Source organism: Botryllus schlosseri, chromosome 8 (assembly GCF_051294905.1).
Source record: "Botryllus schlosseri isolate E-star chromosome 8, Bs_hap1, whole genome shotgun sequence".
Classification (NCBI taxonomy): domain Eukaryota; kingdom Metazoa; phylum Chordata; class Ascidiacea; order Stolidobranchia; family Styelidae; genus Botryllus; species Botryllus schlosseri.
The window spans coordinates 1,688,290-1,706,127 of NC_137243.1; the positions used below are offsets into that span (position 1 = coordinate 1,688,290).

The following is a 17,838-nucleotide window of genomic DNA, read 5'->3' on the forward strand; positions in this document are numbered from 1 at the left end:
ACCGTAAATACTATTTTATTCAAATCCAAATTTTCCAAAAATCCAAAATTCGTCCTCCTCTACAGCTTTTATAGCGAGGATAATGGACAGGCCCCATGAAAATCGGCCCAAATGACGTGAAATCGGTAATACGACCGTTCGAGCGGGTCATTCCGGAGTCGAATGAAAGTGACGACATTTTTTCAATTTACGCTTTGGTAAAAGCGTCCTTCTTTTCAGATTATAAAATAATAAGGAATCTCGTTATTTAGGAGAATTTTTCCTCCACTTTCAGGAAAGCAAAAATGTCCTAAATGTCCTCCATTTTGGAAATTCGTCCTCTTTTGTAGCTTTGACAGGCAGCAGGGTAAACTAAAAAAACGGCATAAATGACGCGAAATCTGTAATGCGGACGTTCGATTTGGTCATTCTGGAGTAGCACTGGAAAATGACCTTTTTTTATTGTTAGTCAACACCGCAGCAGTATCGTGAAAATGTGACTAATTCGGGAGTCTCACTTTTATGATTTGAAAAAAGGGTCCTCATTTCCTGGTTCCAAAATCTGGTAACCCTACTATAGATAGTGATACTCGCTCGAATACTCCACTGGGGATGGTGTCTTCGCCATCTATACTTCTCTAAGCTTGTAATTCTATCTAGTAAGGTACTCATGATTTCTGGGCAGCACCTTCGTCATGGGGACAGTAGTTAAACTATGTACACTGTACAGTGTGTAGCTTAAACCTATAGTCTTGAGGCTAAGTTTCTGACTTCAACTGAGAAAAGTTAAATCGCAAAAGTATAATATTATAATACTGCATATAATACTGTATTGCAATAATAAAGAACACAAACAATAGCACACAGAAACACAAACAATAAACTTTAACTTAACAATATTTTCTTGTCCGTAGACAACACTTCCTGGTAAGGTGAGCCTATATGCATCAGGCTGTACACAGTCCTGCGCTGATCGTCAACGTGATTTATAATCGTGCAGTGCCGGATTCTTATGATCGCTAAGCTAATTGAAATCCATTACACAGCATGAAGAGTGATTACAATCTAAGCAGCATGAAACCGACCTTTATCGCCGGCAATTTCGATGTATGTACGAATCTGTATAATGCGAAAAATAAAATTTGCCCACAATGTGTGATTGCAAATAGAGACAGTATCGATAGCGGTGTAAAGCCAGTGCATATGTAATTCGCAGTAAATGTATAAGAGGACACGCGGCGGTCGTATGTCTATTGCGCTGAAGTCTGTGGAATGCCTTCATCTCAGCGTGTTTGCTCGCTCTCCGGCATCTCCCCGTGGTTCTAGAAGGCTCTCTATGGCCTCTGTTGCAAGCGCTGAAATCACGCCGGGCATGATTGTTGGCAGATTTTCATCGTGATACGACTGACTAAATCTTTGCCCAAGCTGTCCATGTTTTCGGCTAGGAGTACTTTCTCTCGGTCTCCGGTCATTTTAGTCATCTGATCGACGAAGTCATCAGCCGGGTTGATCGCGAGAGCCATAATCTGCGGAAAAGATCACGTTTTTAAACCAAATTTATCGAGCGAAGCGATACAATGTCAATATCTATCAGCTTCGCATTTTGAAACAAGATCGATTCTAATTGTAGTCTGTTTACGACATGGGAATGTGTTCTTGTTACCGAGAGTTAATTTGCCAGTGAACGACGAACTTTATTTGGACTATACAAAATTAGTGGCCATGTTATTTCCATTTCTACTCAACAGGTTTTATGCAAGAATACTCACTTTTTAGGCTTTGAATTGCAAAGCTTTTATGAGCAACATATCCATAACAACTGGGAAAATGGCCTCTGCACATCACGGTAACTTAATACATCTTGCCCCAACTTATCGTGTCATTATTGTCGAGAGGGTGTGTCCCCCGATTCACCATTAAAAGTTGCGACCTCTCAGCCAAATCTACTTCTTGAAAGTGTTTACTTGACGCATCAACCTGGCAATGGTACGGATTTTATTGTGGGCCTGTAGCTGTCAGTAAACCGGGACACTAATAAACATATTTATTCCGACAGCGTTGGTAAAATTAAATGATACCGTTTACATGTCAGTATAATTTACCTGGACGTTATTCTGTCTCATTTCGGTGGAGACTGCTTCCAACTGCGGCATATCATCAGTCTTCCCGTCCGTAACCACCCAAAGTATATCATCGACGTCTTTTCTATTTCCACGATCCCTGAATCGTCGCTGGGCGTACTCTAGCGCGCCTCCTGTTTTAGTTCCTGAAAGATATCAATTTAACATTATAGCAAGTGTATAACGTCAGTAGTAGTATCGTGACATATTCTTTGTATTAGAATTAGTTCTACTGTCTGTCCCAGCATTCATCAATCACGAGAAATTTGCACTCTTATAGATAGAAATCAATAAGTTTACGAAGGACTTATCATCAACTATAACTATAGTGCATGTCTTTGCTATAATCTTACATTCGGAGTATAAAGTAGAGCTCTTGATTGAAATCAATTGACTTTAGCGGCAAACAAATATTCACCTGCACCCATTCTTTTCATTTTCCCGATTTGTCGGATGAGTTGATTCTTTTTGTACCGCCCGAAATACATTAAACCGTCGGATCTCGCGCCATCGCTGAATTGGTATATGCAGAACTGCACGGCCTCTTTAGAGACGGGGAATTTCCTGTGATTGAATGCGGTGTGATTAGTTACGGAAGAAACGTGTAGAACCCCCCAATTAAGCCAGCCTCCCACACTGATGGAACTGTCACGTCATTATAACATAATTTCAGTTCACGGTTAAAAGAATCAGATCGAAGGCACTATTTTAGAGATAAGTGAATGGAATTATTAGATTCAAATTACTGAAATCGATTGAAATATCGTTTGAAATTCCTAAAGGCAATGAATAACTTAAAATTATTGGTGTCGTAGGTCAGACATAAAAGAACCATCCTATTTTTACATCACGTTCATATATTGTTCGTCTTTTACGTTTTTGTCGTAATCTTACATCGCAATTTCGGTTATAACAATTTCGGTTATAACAATGCGTCCGCAAATCTCAACGATACTTGGTGATAAGATTGTTGATATGCAATGTTCTTTCCAATTCTCTGCTAGTTGCTGACGATCACCCCTGACGGGTGTCAGCCAAAATACTCGTGTGTATATCAATACGAATATTTTCAATTTTTAATTAAAATTCGGTATCTACAAGAAGCTGTTCAACTATGCATGACATAATCTTACCGAACAATGTCTTGTACAAATTTCTTCATATTTTCCCAATCGTGCGTTCTGATCGACCCAGACGAGTCCATGGCAATGATAATGTCTTTCTTGATATTTTTACATTCCACTGAAAGAAATTATCAAAGTCAGACATGGAATAAAAATATATTACAGTTGCTGGTCTGCATTGAATGTTTTTTCTTTTAGGAATTCTCAATCGTAGATTTTGAAAAATAGTTCTAACAGTATGGTCGTAAAGAGATGCCTACTTCTCCGGGTAAATAATTACTCACGTAGCAGATTTAGCGACATTTACAAATAACACACTATTACTGCTACAAGTGTTAAAGTGTGATGGACCAATCGATTTAAACGCTGATTAAAACCATCCTAATTACACAGCAGACAGGTCAAAACAAGGTATCTTTGTCCGTTTCAAACCGCAAAAATAAGGTTCCTAACGAGAACGTGTGACTGCCATGCCAGGAATTTGCGAAATGTTCTATTAAACACATGATTCGATCAATGCCGATTGTCTCGACTAGTTCCACCAAGCACCGATTGTCTCGAATTGCCAAAACAACGACACATTGAATCGATTTGTTGTTTTTTTGGCTACCGGCAAAACTTTACATTCCATACGGAGTATTTCAGGAAAAGGATAGCCCTCCACGAAACTATGTCAAGTGGTCATTTCCACAGTACCCAATCTGAATTTATCTCCATATTGGGCTCGAATGATATGCAGCATCCAAACGTAACAGCGTATCGCAAGCGTTCACATTTGGTTGCCATGGTTTCAAGTATCGCATCGTATCGTGATAAGACGGTACCAATCGCCAAATGACCTTAAAGATGTTATCATCAGCAACAATCGAATTCCACAGCGCACACCGACAACTTGTGAATTCGACATTATCGTGTACCAAGCCAACACAAATAAACTCGATTTTGCACGCATCAGCATCAACAGAACGAGCGATTACGGCGGGGATCAAAAGTCGCATCAATTCCGTTGCGGATTAAGGTTTACAGTAGTCGCATACAGCTAAGTATATTCGATTACAGTCTGGAATCTAATTGGCGCAAATTGCAGGAATATACAAGAATCCGTGACAAAATACGTCACGATTGACATCACAGTCGCAATGATATCGAAATCATTATACGTTATTACGATATTACGAAATTGGAAAACTTGTTCGTTTTTGATTTGACGAGCATCAATTTTAACTCGGTTTATATTTACAGTAAGAAGGTTAATATGACGTACGTATGAGATTTTTCTTTGATTTGGTATATGTTTTGGCCATATCATCGCAAATGTTTTGGAAAACAAACTCACCACAACACGGCTTCTTGATATTCCACCACAAGTCCCGCTTTTCCCCCACGCACTTCGTTTCCGATCCGTGGTCTGATAGAAGTTCGTAGCCGGGCTCTGTACACTCATAGTGACAGTTTGTCCCTTTTCGTAGAATATCGCTGTCGCATACGATATGGCCGTGAAGAAAATCGCCGATTGGTTCACATTCTGGTTCGATTTCTGCAATCCAAGTAAAAACAAGTTAGCACACGAAACACGGCTTTTGTTTTGGCAGCGCTGCAGGTTGAACCCGGAAACATTTTGCTAAAGCTCTCAGAATTTTCACAGATATGCCAATTACAGAAGTGTTCTCCGAAATGACTTAATACGAATGCGACTCATATAGTCACTTTTGCTACACCTAAACATTACCTGTATCATCCATATCAAGTATATAATGGAAACATTAGTCTTAACCTTTGCCGCTGGATTATGACTCACGGCGGCGATTTCTATGTAATCAATTACGCCTCAGATATTCGGTAAAAAGATACAATCGCAAAACGCATCGTGTCGCGTCCCGATATATCTCGTGTACATAATCAACGCTTGCCTTTACGTTGCTCGGCACCCTCAGTAAGTCGGATTATAATCTATGGCGGTGTCTGGAGGAGCCACCACACGAGATGACCGCGGAAACCATCGAGATAACGTGAAATAGATTTATAATTGTATAAAGTTATAGCCGTACTCCGTACATAATTCGAGTTGGTACGTACATTGGAAATGTTGAGAAAATATTACGATAGCCGATTCTCGGTTTAGGACGCAAGTAAGGAACGACCCTGACATTCAAGCATAGAAATTTCAAGAACAAAGCGGTCGACTGATTGGAACTCGTTAATAAAATTTGCGGTGCGACCGTCTACACATTCAACCCGGTCATTTGCCGATAATTGACCTTTCGCAACTATTTCAAAGAATCAAAACAGGTACGACAGCAGTTTTACGGCGCAAAGTACACCAATTAAGAACAGCGATATCTCCTCTCTATTTCAGAGACACATTATTAGAATCTTCGATTGAGAAATTCGTACGATATCAAGGAAATTAAATTTCGGGGGAATGACGTGTGACAACGTATAGTGGTACTTTGTCATCAGTTAACTGTGGGGTAAATCATCATCATTTCACTCTCAAATTTCAGTAAACGCGGTTCGACAATGTCCCAAGCTCATACCTTTACAGTAAACAGACGGTTCGGTCCAGTATGCAGTGTCGTCGTCTCTCATGCACACAGATGCAGCCCCGCCCATTCTCTTGTACCATTTGTCGCAAGTGTAGAAGCAACGGGTTCCCAACTGACCGGTTCCGTTACATTTCATGTTGCCGTTTTCGGGCTTGGGAGTCAGATCGCATCTGGCTGTGAATTGCAATGAAAACATTTTATTATCAATAGTTCTAGACTCCATACAGGTCATGAAAATGAAGGATCGTTCAATTATACAAGAGATGACTGAGAAATGACGAGACTTATGACAGTGCAGCGCTCCGTATAAGACTGCAAGTTTAAATTCATATAACAACACACCAAACTAACACGTCTATTCCTGATTTAGATAGAACACATTATATGTTTAATTCATGCATCAACACACCAATCTAACAATCCAACCCCATTATGTGTTGTAGATATGCGTAAAACTATCATGTGTTCTCTAGTATCAGACGTATAACTTACGTATCAGTTTGCAGATTGGCTGTTCGTTCGACCACTTCGCCCTGTCTTCGAATTCTTGGCACGTCATAGAATCGAGCCCGCGTATTTCATATAGTTCGTCGCATTCGAACGTACACGCTGTCCCGATGTCTCCCGTTCCTTCGCAGGCCATGCGGCCGTTTTCCGGAGCCTCGGGCATGATATGACATATCGCTGGATATCAACAAAGTTAGAGTTAATATATGATGGAAAGTGAAAGTGTAAGAGATTCAATGTCAACAAATGCGTTTGATATAATGGGGATCTTTCGTATTTTGAATCATAACATAGATAGATATCTGACTTGGACAACTCGAACATTTTCAGCAATTATCCAGATGTCCGAGCCTGATATGTATGATAGAGGTATAGGCTACTCACGGATGCAGACGGGTGGTTCGCTTGTCCAAGTCGCAGCGGTGTTGTCCACTTTGACACATTCCGCAGCCGATTGACCGTACAGTCTGAAGCCAGTTCCGCAGGCATAGTCGCACACAGTACCAACTTCACCTTCGCCAACGCACCCCACATCACCGTTTCTCGGAGATTCGGGCATATCGACGCATATCGCTACAAAAGAACACCATGGTCAAGTAATACAGTCAAAAAATTTGGAATGATTACGACAAACGGAATTACAGAAGCAATTCATGAATATGCAGACGCTATGGTTACCATCGCTACACTCAAATCGTCATATGACCACAGATACCGTACTTGAACCACACTTTGCTTCCAATTTTATATGTTCCCTGCTAGAATTCATGTAGAGACAGTATACTTGATTGATGCAGCTGTGATCATAGTAGTTGAGTTCTATGATCACACCCGACACCAAATAGTGTGTTTGCTTTTTTCTGTAGCATTATTCTTGGCCATACATTTCGGTCGCGTGGGAAATAAAAGTCGCCCTCCTTCTACTACGATACTTTTAACTTAATTAACATGTTGCATACAATGATCTTGATGCATAGGCTCATAATTTGATGACTCTACATCCGTCATGGAACTCACGCAAGGCGGATTATCATATCGTACTCAAGAGGCTGATTTCACAAGGTGTGCTTGACATGGGTGTTGTTGTACAAAACAATACAAAGCCAATCCATTAAAATTGTTTTGCGCTATTGTTTCTCGCGACAAAGTCACCGGTCGCGAATGAATTCTGGTTAACCGATGCGACCGCATTTTCGAGCTTCCATAATTACCAAAGAAAGGAAATCAGTTCGCTTACGTTCGCAAACAGGTGATTCATATTTCCAAATCGCACTCCCGCGGAATCGGACGCATGTTGTTGATTCCGCACCGACGATTCTGAAGCCTGGTTGGCATTGGAATGTGCACTCGTCTCCTAATTTCAGCCCGGTGCATTCAGCTTCTCCGAATTCCGGGGACGGCGCGTCTCCAGCACAAATCGCTACACGAAAGGATGAGTATCATATTACCAAGTGTTATTTTAGTATGTTTGGTACTTTACGTTGTATCACAAGACCCGGAATTATTAATGAAAGGGATCGTGTCGATCATAATATAGTCCTCGTTGGTACTCAAGCCGAACTAGACTCTACTCAATTATAAGTATAGAGTGACTTTCAAGTTGAGATAGGAAAATGAAGACCCGAAAGGTACAATTCCGTTCACTTACGTTCACAGACAGGGGCGTCAGCGCTCCACATCGCCCCGTTAGCTATTTCAATGCACACGCTCTCCGCCTCTCCCACGATCCGATAGTTCTCTTCGCAACTGAAACTGCAAGTCGACCCGGCCTCTCTTCGACCAGAGCAAGTCATGAAACCCTTGCGCGGCGCGACGAGTTGATCCTTGCAGATTGCTGAACGGAAACAACGACAATTAGAACTTGGAGGTACAGAACTTCAATATAGAAATCAATCCGAATATTCAGGGGTAATCGCCAGCCACTAGTAGAGAAATAGAAGGAACATTGTAAATCAACATTCGTATCACCAAATATCACTCTACCTAAACACTCGGGCGCTTCGTTGGTCCATCTACCGCCTTCACCAGTAATGACACAAGTCGTGTGCCATTCGCCCGATATTCTGTATCCCCTCTCGCATTGGAAATTACACGAAGTACCAATCTTGCCGCTGCCGATGCAATCTCTGGCGCCATTTCGCGGGATCGGGATCGATGCCATGTCGCAATTCGCTGCAAACAGATGAGAGTGTGATTTGCATTGGACATACGGTGTCTTCTTACGAAAATGTTGTAAACCTGTATTTCATCTCTCGTGTTCATATTATCAACAATATGCGAGGGGCTAAGGAATGTCAATTGCCGTATCTAAATCAAAACTAGCTTTTTTGCAGCATTATAGACTCAGTGGTAGCACGATCTGGTTTCAATCTATTTTGACACCATGCATTGGTTACTATACCAACAGGAAATGCTAACCAATTGCAGATGAATGCGTGGTACGGGTCATTTCCTGTAACAAGATCAGACGCAAGTCTTCTGAGGGGTAGTACTATTGTATCACGCTCGAATAAGTTGATAAAATAGCAATCGTTGAATGTAAGCCGCGTTGATTTGTATGGGCTGAAAGACTACTCCAACTCCTGTGGTGTTTTTCAACTGAAATGGACGTTGTGGTATGAAGACATTCAACTCACGTAAGCACACTGGCGTTTTATGACTCCACGTGGCGAATTTGCCGTTTTTTTCGCACGTAGAAGTGGACGAGCCTTGCATTGCGTATCCGAAATGGCAGGCGAATCCGCAGACTGTTCCAATAGCCCCGTTACCGTCACATTCCATCATACCAAACCGTGGTTGGTCAGGTAATTTACGGCAAATGTCTGTTGATAGAGCAAAACATATATAGAGACTCATTCCACACTCAACATGAATATAATATTTACCGTTTCTGACGCATTTCGGCGCTTCCCTGTTCCAAACATAGTCTTTCCCTCTCTGGATGCAAATGACCATGTCGCCGCCCATGATGGTATGACCTTCGTTGCAAGTGTACTTGCAGAAAGATCGCAGCGATAGTCCCCCTTTGCAATACTTTTCCCCGTTTTCAGGAGCCTCCGGGTACTCGGGACAAGTTCCTGCAACCGGAAAAATAAATTAATAACCTCTGCCATTGGGTATATGCATGGTCCTATGTTAAACTCCTATATGGGGCACAGGCTATATGCACTGTCCAATGGTAAACTCCTATAGAGCATTGTCAGCAAGTAAAGCATATTTTGGCACCGTGCCATGTCTCAAAAACTAGAGCTAACAAGTTTTTAGTCGATATTCGTTGACAGCGATTCAAAATTAATCACGAGCGACTTCATTCAGTAGCAAACTGGTTGTTGACTAGTATGTATTCGATTTTGGGATGAAAATTTAGAAAGTTTGCTATTGCGTGTAATGACGTTTGTTGCATAGTTTGTTTCGTTTGAAACCAGTTTTCTGTAATCTAGCGATAGCGTGTCGCTGATCTAATCTCGTTTGTAAATCCTGACGATGAGATTAATCGCGAAAGCACTAAAACTGATTCATCCTTGTGACCCGACAGGTGTATTAGCATAGGATAATACTCTAATCCGACATACTAATCTGAAATTAACTAAATATAGACCCTTCTGAGACGTCGGCGCTAAGCAACGGAATGCATGTGCGTGCGTGCTGAGCGTGCCATCGTAAGCGTATACAGAGAACAGAAGCCAAGATCACTGTAAACTTTTCACCAGACAACGACTGATGTTTATAACACATTCCAGGTAATATTGTCTCAAATATGTTTGTGACGTCAAATTACCTGATCACGTGATTTAAATCCGAGAAAGCATGTCAGAATCTGCGTAATTTAAGATGGCGCCGTTACTGCATTTCCGTTTGAGGTCAAACTCGTCGGAACCAGACTTGGACAGCTAATTATAGTTATCTAATTAAACTAATTAGAGTGAAACGTTGGTAATCTGATTCTAATCTAATTTGTGAAATATGTTTATGCCCCAACTTAGTACTAATTTAATTTCTGGTTTTCCAGAAACTGCTACAGGAGAACTGGATAAATACAAGCTAAGCTCGGTGCATCGATATGTTCCATTCTCTCGCGTATGAGTATGAGCTGTGATTTGATACGAACTGAGCTTGATATTTGCTGTATTTCTGTATAATTCGGAATTTCATTCAATATTCAAGTTTTTGAGAAATCGGCAATTCTAATTCCTATCTTATCTGGAAAAGCTGACAATTTTATAGTTTCATTTCGTAATACGGTCGCACTGCTGACGAAGACCTACGATACATACTTTCCAATCTCGCCGGGATCAGCTTTCCTGGTGCATCGAAAAGAATCACTTTCTTCGGCCTTTTCTTGATAACTGTAACGGACGAAGGATTTCAATATCAACGCCAACAAATAGATGTATACCAATGATAGGAAAGCTCGTAAGTAGCTTTTACAAATGTATACAACCACATACGCATAACACAAACTCACCACATCGTAAATTCCTCAACCATCTATTGCAGTTGGGTCCGTTGCAACAACATCTGCACACGGAACCTTGCTTTTTCGGTGTACACTGCGTGCTGCTAGGGTTCTGCCATAAACGAATAACAATCGCCTATTACAGAAGGCATTGATGGCGGTCGCCTCAACGGTGGATCAAAATCGGTAGTATTAAGGTGGGGGTCCGCACCGCTTTTACATAGCAGTGTACCTATAAGTTGAAATCTTTAAATTCGATAAACATTTATTCAAGTCTTCTGGGATATGGATAACGTACTTACATTTAGAGCACAGTATCATAAATTTAGGCATCCATTACGCATAGTCAATATAGTACGTACCTGTTCTTCATTGTCCAGACAAGCCGAAATTTCCTTGCACCCAGTTATGGCAACTTGTGGCAAACCTGAGTTTTCGTGGTACCTTAATACGGTTTGACAGCTCTGCGAACAACAGCGGATTGGCGACTTTGCGGATACACGAACGGCTGCAAAATACTAACCTCCTGATTTTCATCACACTGTTCCGAACGCCCTTTCATGATGCACGTCCAGACATCCATATTTTGGCAGCTCAAACATCGTAGACCTGGCACCGAAAATATACGATTATGATGCGCAGTTACGGCAAATTGCGATACTGAAAATCATTGCGTAGTCAGAGTTTGGAATGTACGCGTAAAATGAGCATACTCAATGTTCGAATCGTGTTTAACAATCTCAAGTATGGATTTGCAAGGAGGTCAACGATAAAGAACATTTTAAATCAACGCGATCTATCGTATATAAAAAATTGACTCACCGTTTGTGTGGGTGGAAAAGTATAAGACAAAGCATACGCTAAATAACAAGTTTTTCATTACCACCATTTCTTCACAGTCGATATATATTGTTAGATATAAGTTAACGTTCTGAAAAATTCAATGCGCGATTAGATTTATATTCAAAACGTCCGTGAACGAAAACGAAAAATCAATTAGACATGTCCAATGCAGCGATCGCTTATAATTTAAATAGCATAACTGTCGGATGATTAATACGAATTGAATTCTTATAATTTCCGACTCAACACCGAGAGCAACGCTGGATCTACGTTAAGATTAAGATTCTGCAAAACACCCCTAATCCGGCGCGCGAAGTTAAAATTTGCAACAAGGAATTCGAATATGACTTGTATATTCTGTCCGTTTGCGGCATATAAACCGCACTCACACGATCTGTGCATGTGCATACCATGAATACATGATGTTCATATGCAGGTGGATGATAAAGATGAACAACTGAACATTATCGTACGATGAACAAAGCAAAACATAGGCATAAAACCCAACGAATATTGTCACGTTACGCGATTCTGTACAGGTGGAAAACTAACAAACATGCAAACTATATAGGTTCGCTCAGGTATATAAGCTATCAATGTTAATATACGGAACTCGTAAATATATCTCCCGAGTTGAAAATGCTGCCTGCAACTACAGTATTCAAAAATCACAAAACAGCTAATTGCGTACAATCCGACTGGAGAGTTGAGCCTGTCTAGTCAATGCTGATGACATGAAACTGTCAGAATAAGATATCGTCCAACGGATCGCAGCCATTTAAGTACTGTTGCAACGCAGCGGATTGCCTGGTAACGTCAAGAAAAAAAATCTCTCAAAAATAACGAGGTTATTTACGAATTGTTCCGCGAAAAAGGCCCGCAGGGTCGACGATGGCAAAATATTCGGCGCAACATTGACATGGTACCTACATTTCTCTGTTTTCAGCAAATCTCACAACGCATTAGAGCGGGCCAAAGGTCGAGCTTATTTATTCCTACCCGTGACAGGATCAAAGCAATCGGGCAGTAATATTTCATTAATATTTCGAATTATCCTTGACATTTTACGATGGTTTTTAGAAGGACTGTTATGCGTCACGAAACTGCATAAGATATGTGGTTGACAAGGAGAAAATATTATTCGTACAGGTAGGATTAGAAATATACGCGTGGGCCAATATTTGTGATGTAAATGTGGAATACGTTGATCTTGACCCTCGCATATATGCCAGAAGAATCTGGGAATTTTTCATTAGTACTCCGATCGTGAATGTTAGACTTAATCTTCAGTCTAGTGGTTGTTAACCTTTATTAACCTGGCGAAAGCTAGTGTAGTTGCAAAAACAAGAATCAACCACATTACCCGTTTATTACATTATAATGAAATACTGGTGCAAAAAATTAACTCCTCACCTGCAAAAGTGTTAAAAGAACGAAACCATTAAGATATGATTTTCACACAACACAAAAATATTATGACGAATGTTTACCGCAAAGGAGCATGGCGTTTGCTGTAGGAGTTGGGTGCGTGTTTTGACCTCCTGCGAACCGCTGAGCAGACTTGGACATCTTCAGTTTTTCCTAATTAGATTACAATTATAATTAATGCAGCAAAGTTTTTTTTTTTAAATTAGACTAGAATTATAATTATAGTTACACAGTTTTTTCAAGGTAGTTTGGAATTAGAATTACTGAATTCACGAAAACCTGCATATTCAATCAACTTCTGTTCATATCAAATGATAGCTCATTCTAATGAGCATGGCAATGGCAAATCTCTGTACAGAAACATTAGTATAGAAACATTTCACAAATTGATTAGAATTAGATTATCGGCATTTCGCTCTAATTAGACTGGCTCAGTGATCCCCTGTTAAAAAACCATTGATTTAGATGTAAATGTATCACCAGAATTCTGCATTGTACAGCAAGAGAGAAAAGGCGAGATTGTACAATAATAGAAAGAGGATTTGCTCATATTTGAACGGAGAATGACGGAGTAGGTGTGGTTAAGACAGCCATTTAAAATCCCAACCGCATTTTCGACAGTGCCAAATATACGTTCGCTACTAATAAGGCGGTGACACCAGACACACGGATTTGCCAATATACGGTTTCCGCTCTCAATTTACAGAAATGATGCTGGTCAACGAAATTGGTAGCCGCACAACGCAGATAGGCCTGGAGCAAAAACACCGATATTTTGCATCACTTTCTTGGAATTCCGTACGGTTCCATGAGGTAGGCGTAAAAATAAATATTTAAACGCCAAATATTGCATAGGGTCAGTGGCAGGGAGTGACAGATCAAGAGTCCGCTAGCGACACAGTCAAAGTTCGCATTTCCTTTGACGCATAGCACGATCTAGTCGATCCCTAGCAGGGAATCTCTACTGGCGCCGACGAGTCAGTCATTAATTGAATGCTAAATCGGATAAAGCTAGGTTTTTCGACATGGCGAGACTTTCTACAGGAATTCCTTGACTTGTTGACCTTCGCACGAACGAACATAATTGGTAACATGAGTTTTCTACATTCTACATACGCAATTTACATTCGTCAATATGAAATTAGAGCTAAATCCAGAGATGCTCAAAGTACCCAGCATCGCTACTCAATAAGAAGTTGAGGAATATGTATATTCAATTCTGTACAACTATCGATTTCTATGTCCTACCAAACCTACTTCAAGCCGGAAAAGAAAACGTCACGTCTGGCAATACTCACGTACCAGTTTTGAAAGGTCTATTTGATGGAAGCGTTGCATTCATTGTGTATAATAAATAAATCGGAAATGGATTATACTTTCGAAATTGGAAGATGCGTTACACAAAACAAAATGACTAAGGACTTCACTAAAAGAGTAATTTTCGGATATATTCTGCAGCCACGACTACCTGTTGATACGATAAATTTACACACACAATCGATGCAAACCAATTACAATATACTATATATTATCTGCCTTACAAAATCCAAAGTGTAAAAAGTAAGAGGTTTTACGTTAAAAATATGTTAGGTAGAAGTAGAAGTAGTATGAAAAGGTATACACTTGTGTAGGTAGTGTAAGTATGCTTGAGTACTCGATAAAGTACAATTACTTCTTTAGTGACCACCTTTGGCCAAGCAGGCCGATTATCGGTTTTGCAAGAATATTGAGTAGATATTACTCTTTGAAAGAAATATCGGTATCGGCCGTTGGAAGTAAATATTATCGGCAATTTTCGCGAAGTGAAAACACGATATTAGGAAGTCAGAGAACTATAATATGAGGCTGGTAGAATGGGAATATTGATCTATTTCTTATAAATTACGGGTGTCCAGATGCAGCCTTTCTGGTCTATTTCATGTCTAAACAGAGCAATGACTGTAAAGCTGTGCAAATATATGCTGTGAAGTTTTGAAAATACACATGGTGCAATGTGTTAGGGCTGTAGTTTTAATGTTCTTCCGAAATACTGAGGATTTAGAATTGTGATTAGAGACGGAATTTAAATGCAATTGCCGATATTGTTGAATTTTCAATGGGCGGCAATAAACAATTTGCGGTGTTATGGAGAATATCGTGTTTATAATGCTGCGCGGTTATGTAAAAAGCTTCTGGAAACGGCACACGCAGCGTCACGCACGAAACGTTTCCAAAATTTGCGGTTCCATATCAACCAAACAAGGATATGCCAATTTATAAGCCGCTTTATGCGTGTTCATACTTCATACGCGTGGGTATTAATTCACGCAGTGACGCAGGCTGTCCGCAAGAGAGAAATATACCCATTACCATCGCTTTAATCAGGTAACCAATAGTTACTGAAAATTATTATGAAGAAGATACACGGTCAACCTATGTATTACAACTCTAAACGCTACGGAGCGACGATTCCAGTAATATTCTACTTACATTCCAGGTCATTACAATAAGTGGAACGCATAATAGGTCCTTGCATGTACGACATTTCCAAAAGTCATTGTCTTTCTGGAACATTTATGCGTCCAAAGAAAACAAAGAATACATGTTAATATTTCATCATGGACAATTTTAAACGACATGTGAATGATCTGCGTGATACAATATAAAGAACGGGATTGAACTCTATCCCTGTGATTATATCCTGATATCAACGTAAAGAGAAAGCGCGTCACGTGCATTTGTGGGAACGTTTATACGCGTAGCCCGTGCAGACTTTTTGTCAAAAGTTCAAAATCATTAAGGAAAATTTGTTGATTGATTACACATTTCAAATATTGCAGTTGCCAAAATGAATAACTCTCGCCGGTATCTGCCCTTTGCGACAATTTTCGCGGAATAACGTTTTCTAGTATCCATTATGTAATTCTTGTCGATTCTCTACCAGCAGTCGCTGGCGATTACCCCTGATGACGAGTGTCAGCCGAAGCCGGTTCATTTCAATATGAATGTTTTATTCAATTGGGTACTGAAGTTCTGTATACCTATATGGGTGTCTACAAGATTGTTGTCGTGGATATTATTTAGTGATTTGAGGGGCTACTAATCACACGTGGCATAAATATGGCATTACATTATAAAATTATTTTTCTCGCACTTGAATTAATGATTAAGTACAAAATGAGAAAGTACATGCTGAGTGGTAACGATAAAGAAGCTTTGGCAGTAATCCCCAAAAATCATCCTATACATAAAATATTCGTTATATCTGCAACGGCTAATACTTTAGCTCCGTTTATTGTTTACTGAGTAGCATGAGCGCGAATGTACAAAACACCATAAATACTGTGTATAGCTGAGTACGTGAAAAAATGACAGAAAATATCATTCTCCAAAGTATATTTCTGTGTAGGCGTGTCGTGATAATTCCAATGCTACACAAGAGAAACGTAAATCAGCAACGTAATCGTTTTCGATTTGTGCCGTTTTGGGACGATATGGTGATATTTTAGTCGTGATATCCGCTAAATTCGCGAATATATTGGTTCTTACGTGCCACAAAGTGCGTTTCACGTTCTCTGTACACTCCGCTTAGCAGACGCTATTTTCAAGCGATAATTGTGAAGTTATTATCACTCTTGGGAAGTTGAAATATTACAGGGGTCGTTTCGGCGCTGCCTTTAATCAGAATTCCAAATGTCGCAATTCCTTGGTATTAAATATGTCTCGATATAGAACGGACAAAGGCTCGATTATCAAACGCTCGAGACCGCAATTACGGAAAGATATGTCGCGGAATGCGACCCAACTGGTGGCACCATGCCTGGCCAGCAGGCGAAATTGCAATCATTGCGAATCGATACACTGAAGATCTCTATCGTAGAATTGTGTGCGTTGACAACTGCCAGCTGATGCATTAGAATTATCTATCGCGGCGCTTCAGTAGGTATAGAGTTTCAAATCGTTACGTTCATTTACCGTCTCATATTCGTCATATTAGCTTAAAATCGAGTAACGTATTCATATTGAAGTAAACAGGAATATTTTTGGCTGGCACTCGTTAAGGGTAACCGTACGCGACTAGTAGAGAATTGGAAAGAACATCGTATATAAAAAATATCACAATACTAGCTGGTTCGAGATTTGTACACTTGGGACGTTTTTACGAGTTATGTAACAAATCATCCCGCGCGTGAATCAGTAAGGGAGGCGACGTCAAAAATTTCGTTATTGATATCAGTGATTGTGTGTCACCGTTATAAATTTTTCTGTCTGATGTTTGAACTTGAACGTAATAACAAGGTGTGTGGTAGGTAGTGTCATCAATCATTTTGCGTAAGTCGCTAAGATACGTATTGCCATTTCGATAGTAGTTACCTCATATTAACTGGTATAAGTATGGGACCTTTCGACCAAATCTACTTTTTATAAATACTTGCTGACTGCCTTTTAAAGCTTCTATTTTTATTGCAAATTGCAGTATTTTTGACATGTCCTTGAAGTTTCTACTTCTACTTGTAACTGAGTAGAAATCAAGGTCGGTGTTTTTCTGCTTAATATTCGAATTTCAACATAAATGTAGTAAAGAAAAAATGCAAAACGGTGCCAATCTCCTTAAATCACAATCGTCAAACCATATCCTGATATATTATGTAGTCAATACACGCGATGGTTGGTTCGCTGCAGGGTTGTAATGACTCGAGTCATGACTCGACTCGAGTAAGACTCGAGTCACGATTTTCTGATGACTCGACTTGACTCGAGTCATTTTATCAAAATACAAAAATGGCTCGACTCGACTCGAGTCAATCTGTGTATTGACTCGACTTTGACTCGAGTCATTGCGCATGACTCGAACC

The 17,838-nt window shown here is 40.1% G+C and overlaps 2 protein-coding genes across 2 annotated transcripts in view; one reads left to right on the forward strand and one right to left on the reverse strand.

The window, feature by feature from the left end:
• The window catches only part of LOC145444419 (uncharacterized protein KIAA1143 homolog), a 130,213-nt gene that overhangs the window by 36,976 nt on the left and 75,399 nt on the right, over positions 1–17,838 (forward strand). The window lies entirely within an intron of this gene.
• LOC145444793 (P-selectin-like) lies at positions 793–11,953 on the reverse strand. Its single transcript, XM_080322803.1, has 18 exons — positions 11,555–11,953; positions 11,256–11,341; positions 11,095–11,196; positions 10,742–10,844; positions 10,551–10,622; positions 9,162–9,353; positions 8,913–9,098; positions 8,260–8,448; positions 7,925–8,110; positions 7,514–7,696; positions 6,661–6,849; positions 6,262–6,453; positions 5,761–5,943; positions 4,560–4,760; positions 3,233–3,341; positions 2,518–2,663; positions 2,082–2,245; positions 793–1,505 (listed from the first exon to the last, which is right to left on the reverse strand). Exons 1-18 carry the CDS (start codon positions 11,619–11,621, stop codon positions 1,341–1,343), a joined length of 2,715 nt encoding a protein of 904 aa, XP_080178929.1. The 5' UTR covers positions 11,622–11,953; the 3' UTR covers positions 793–1,340.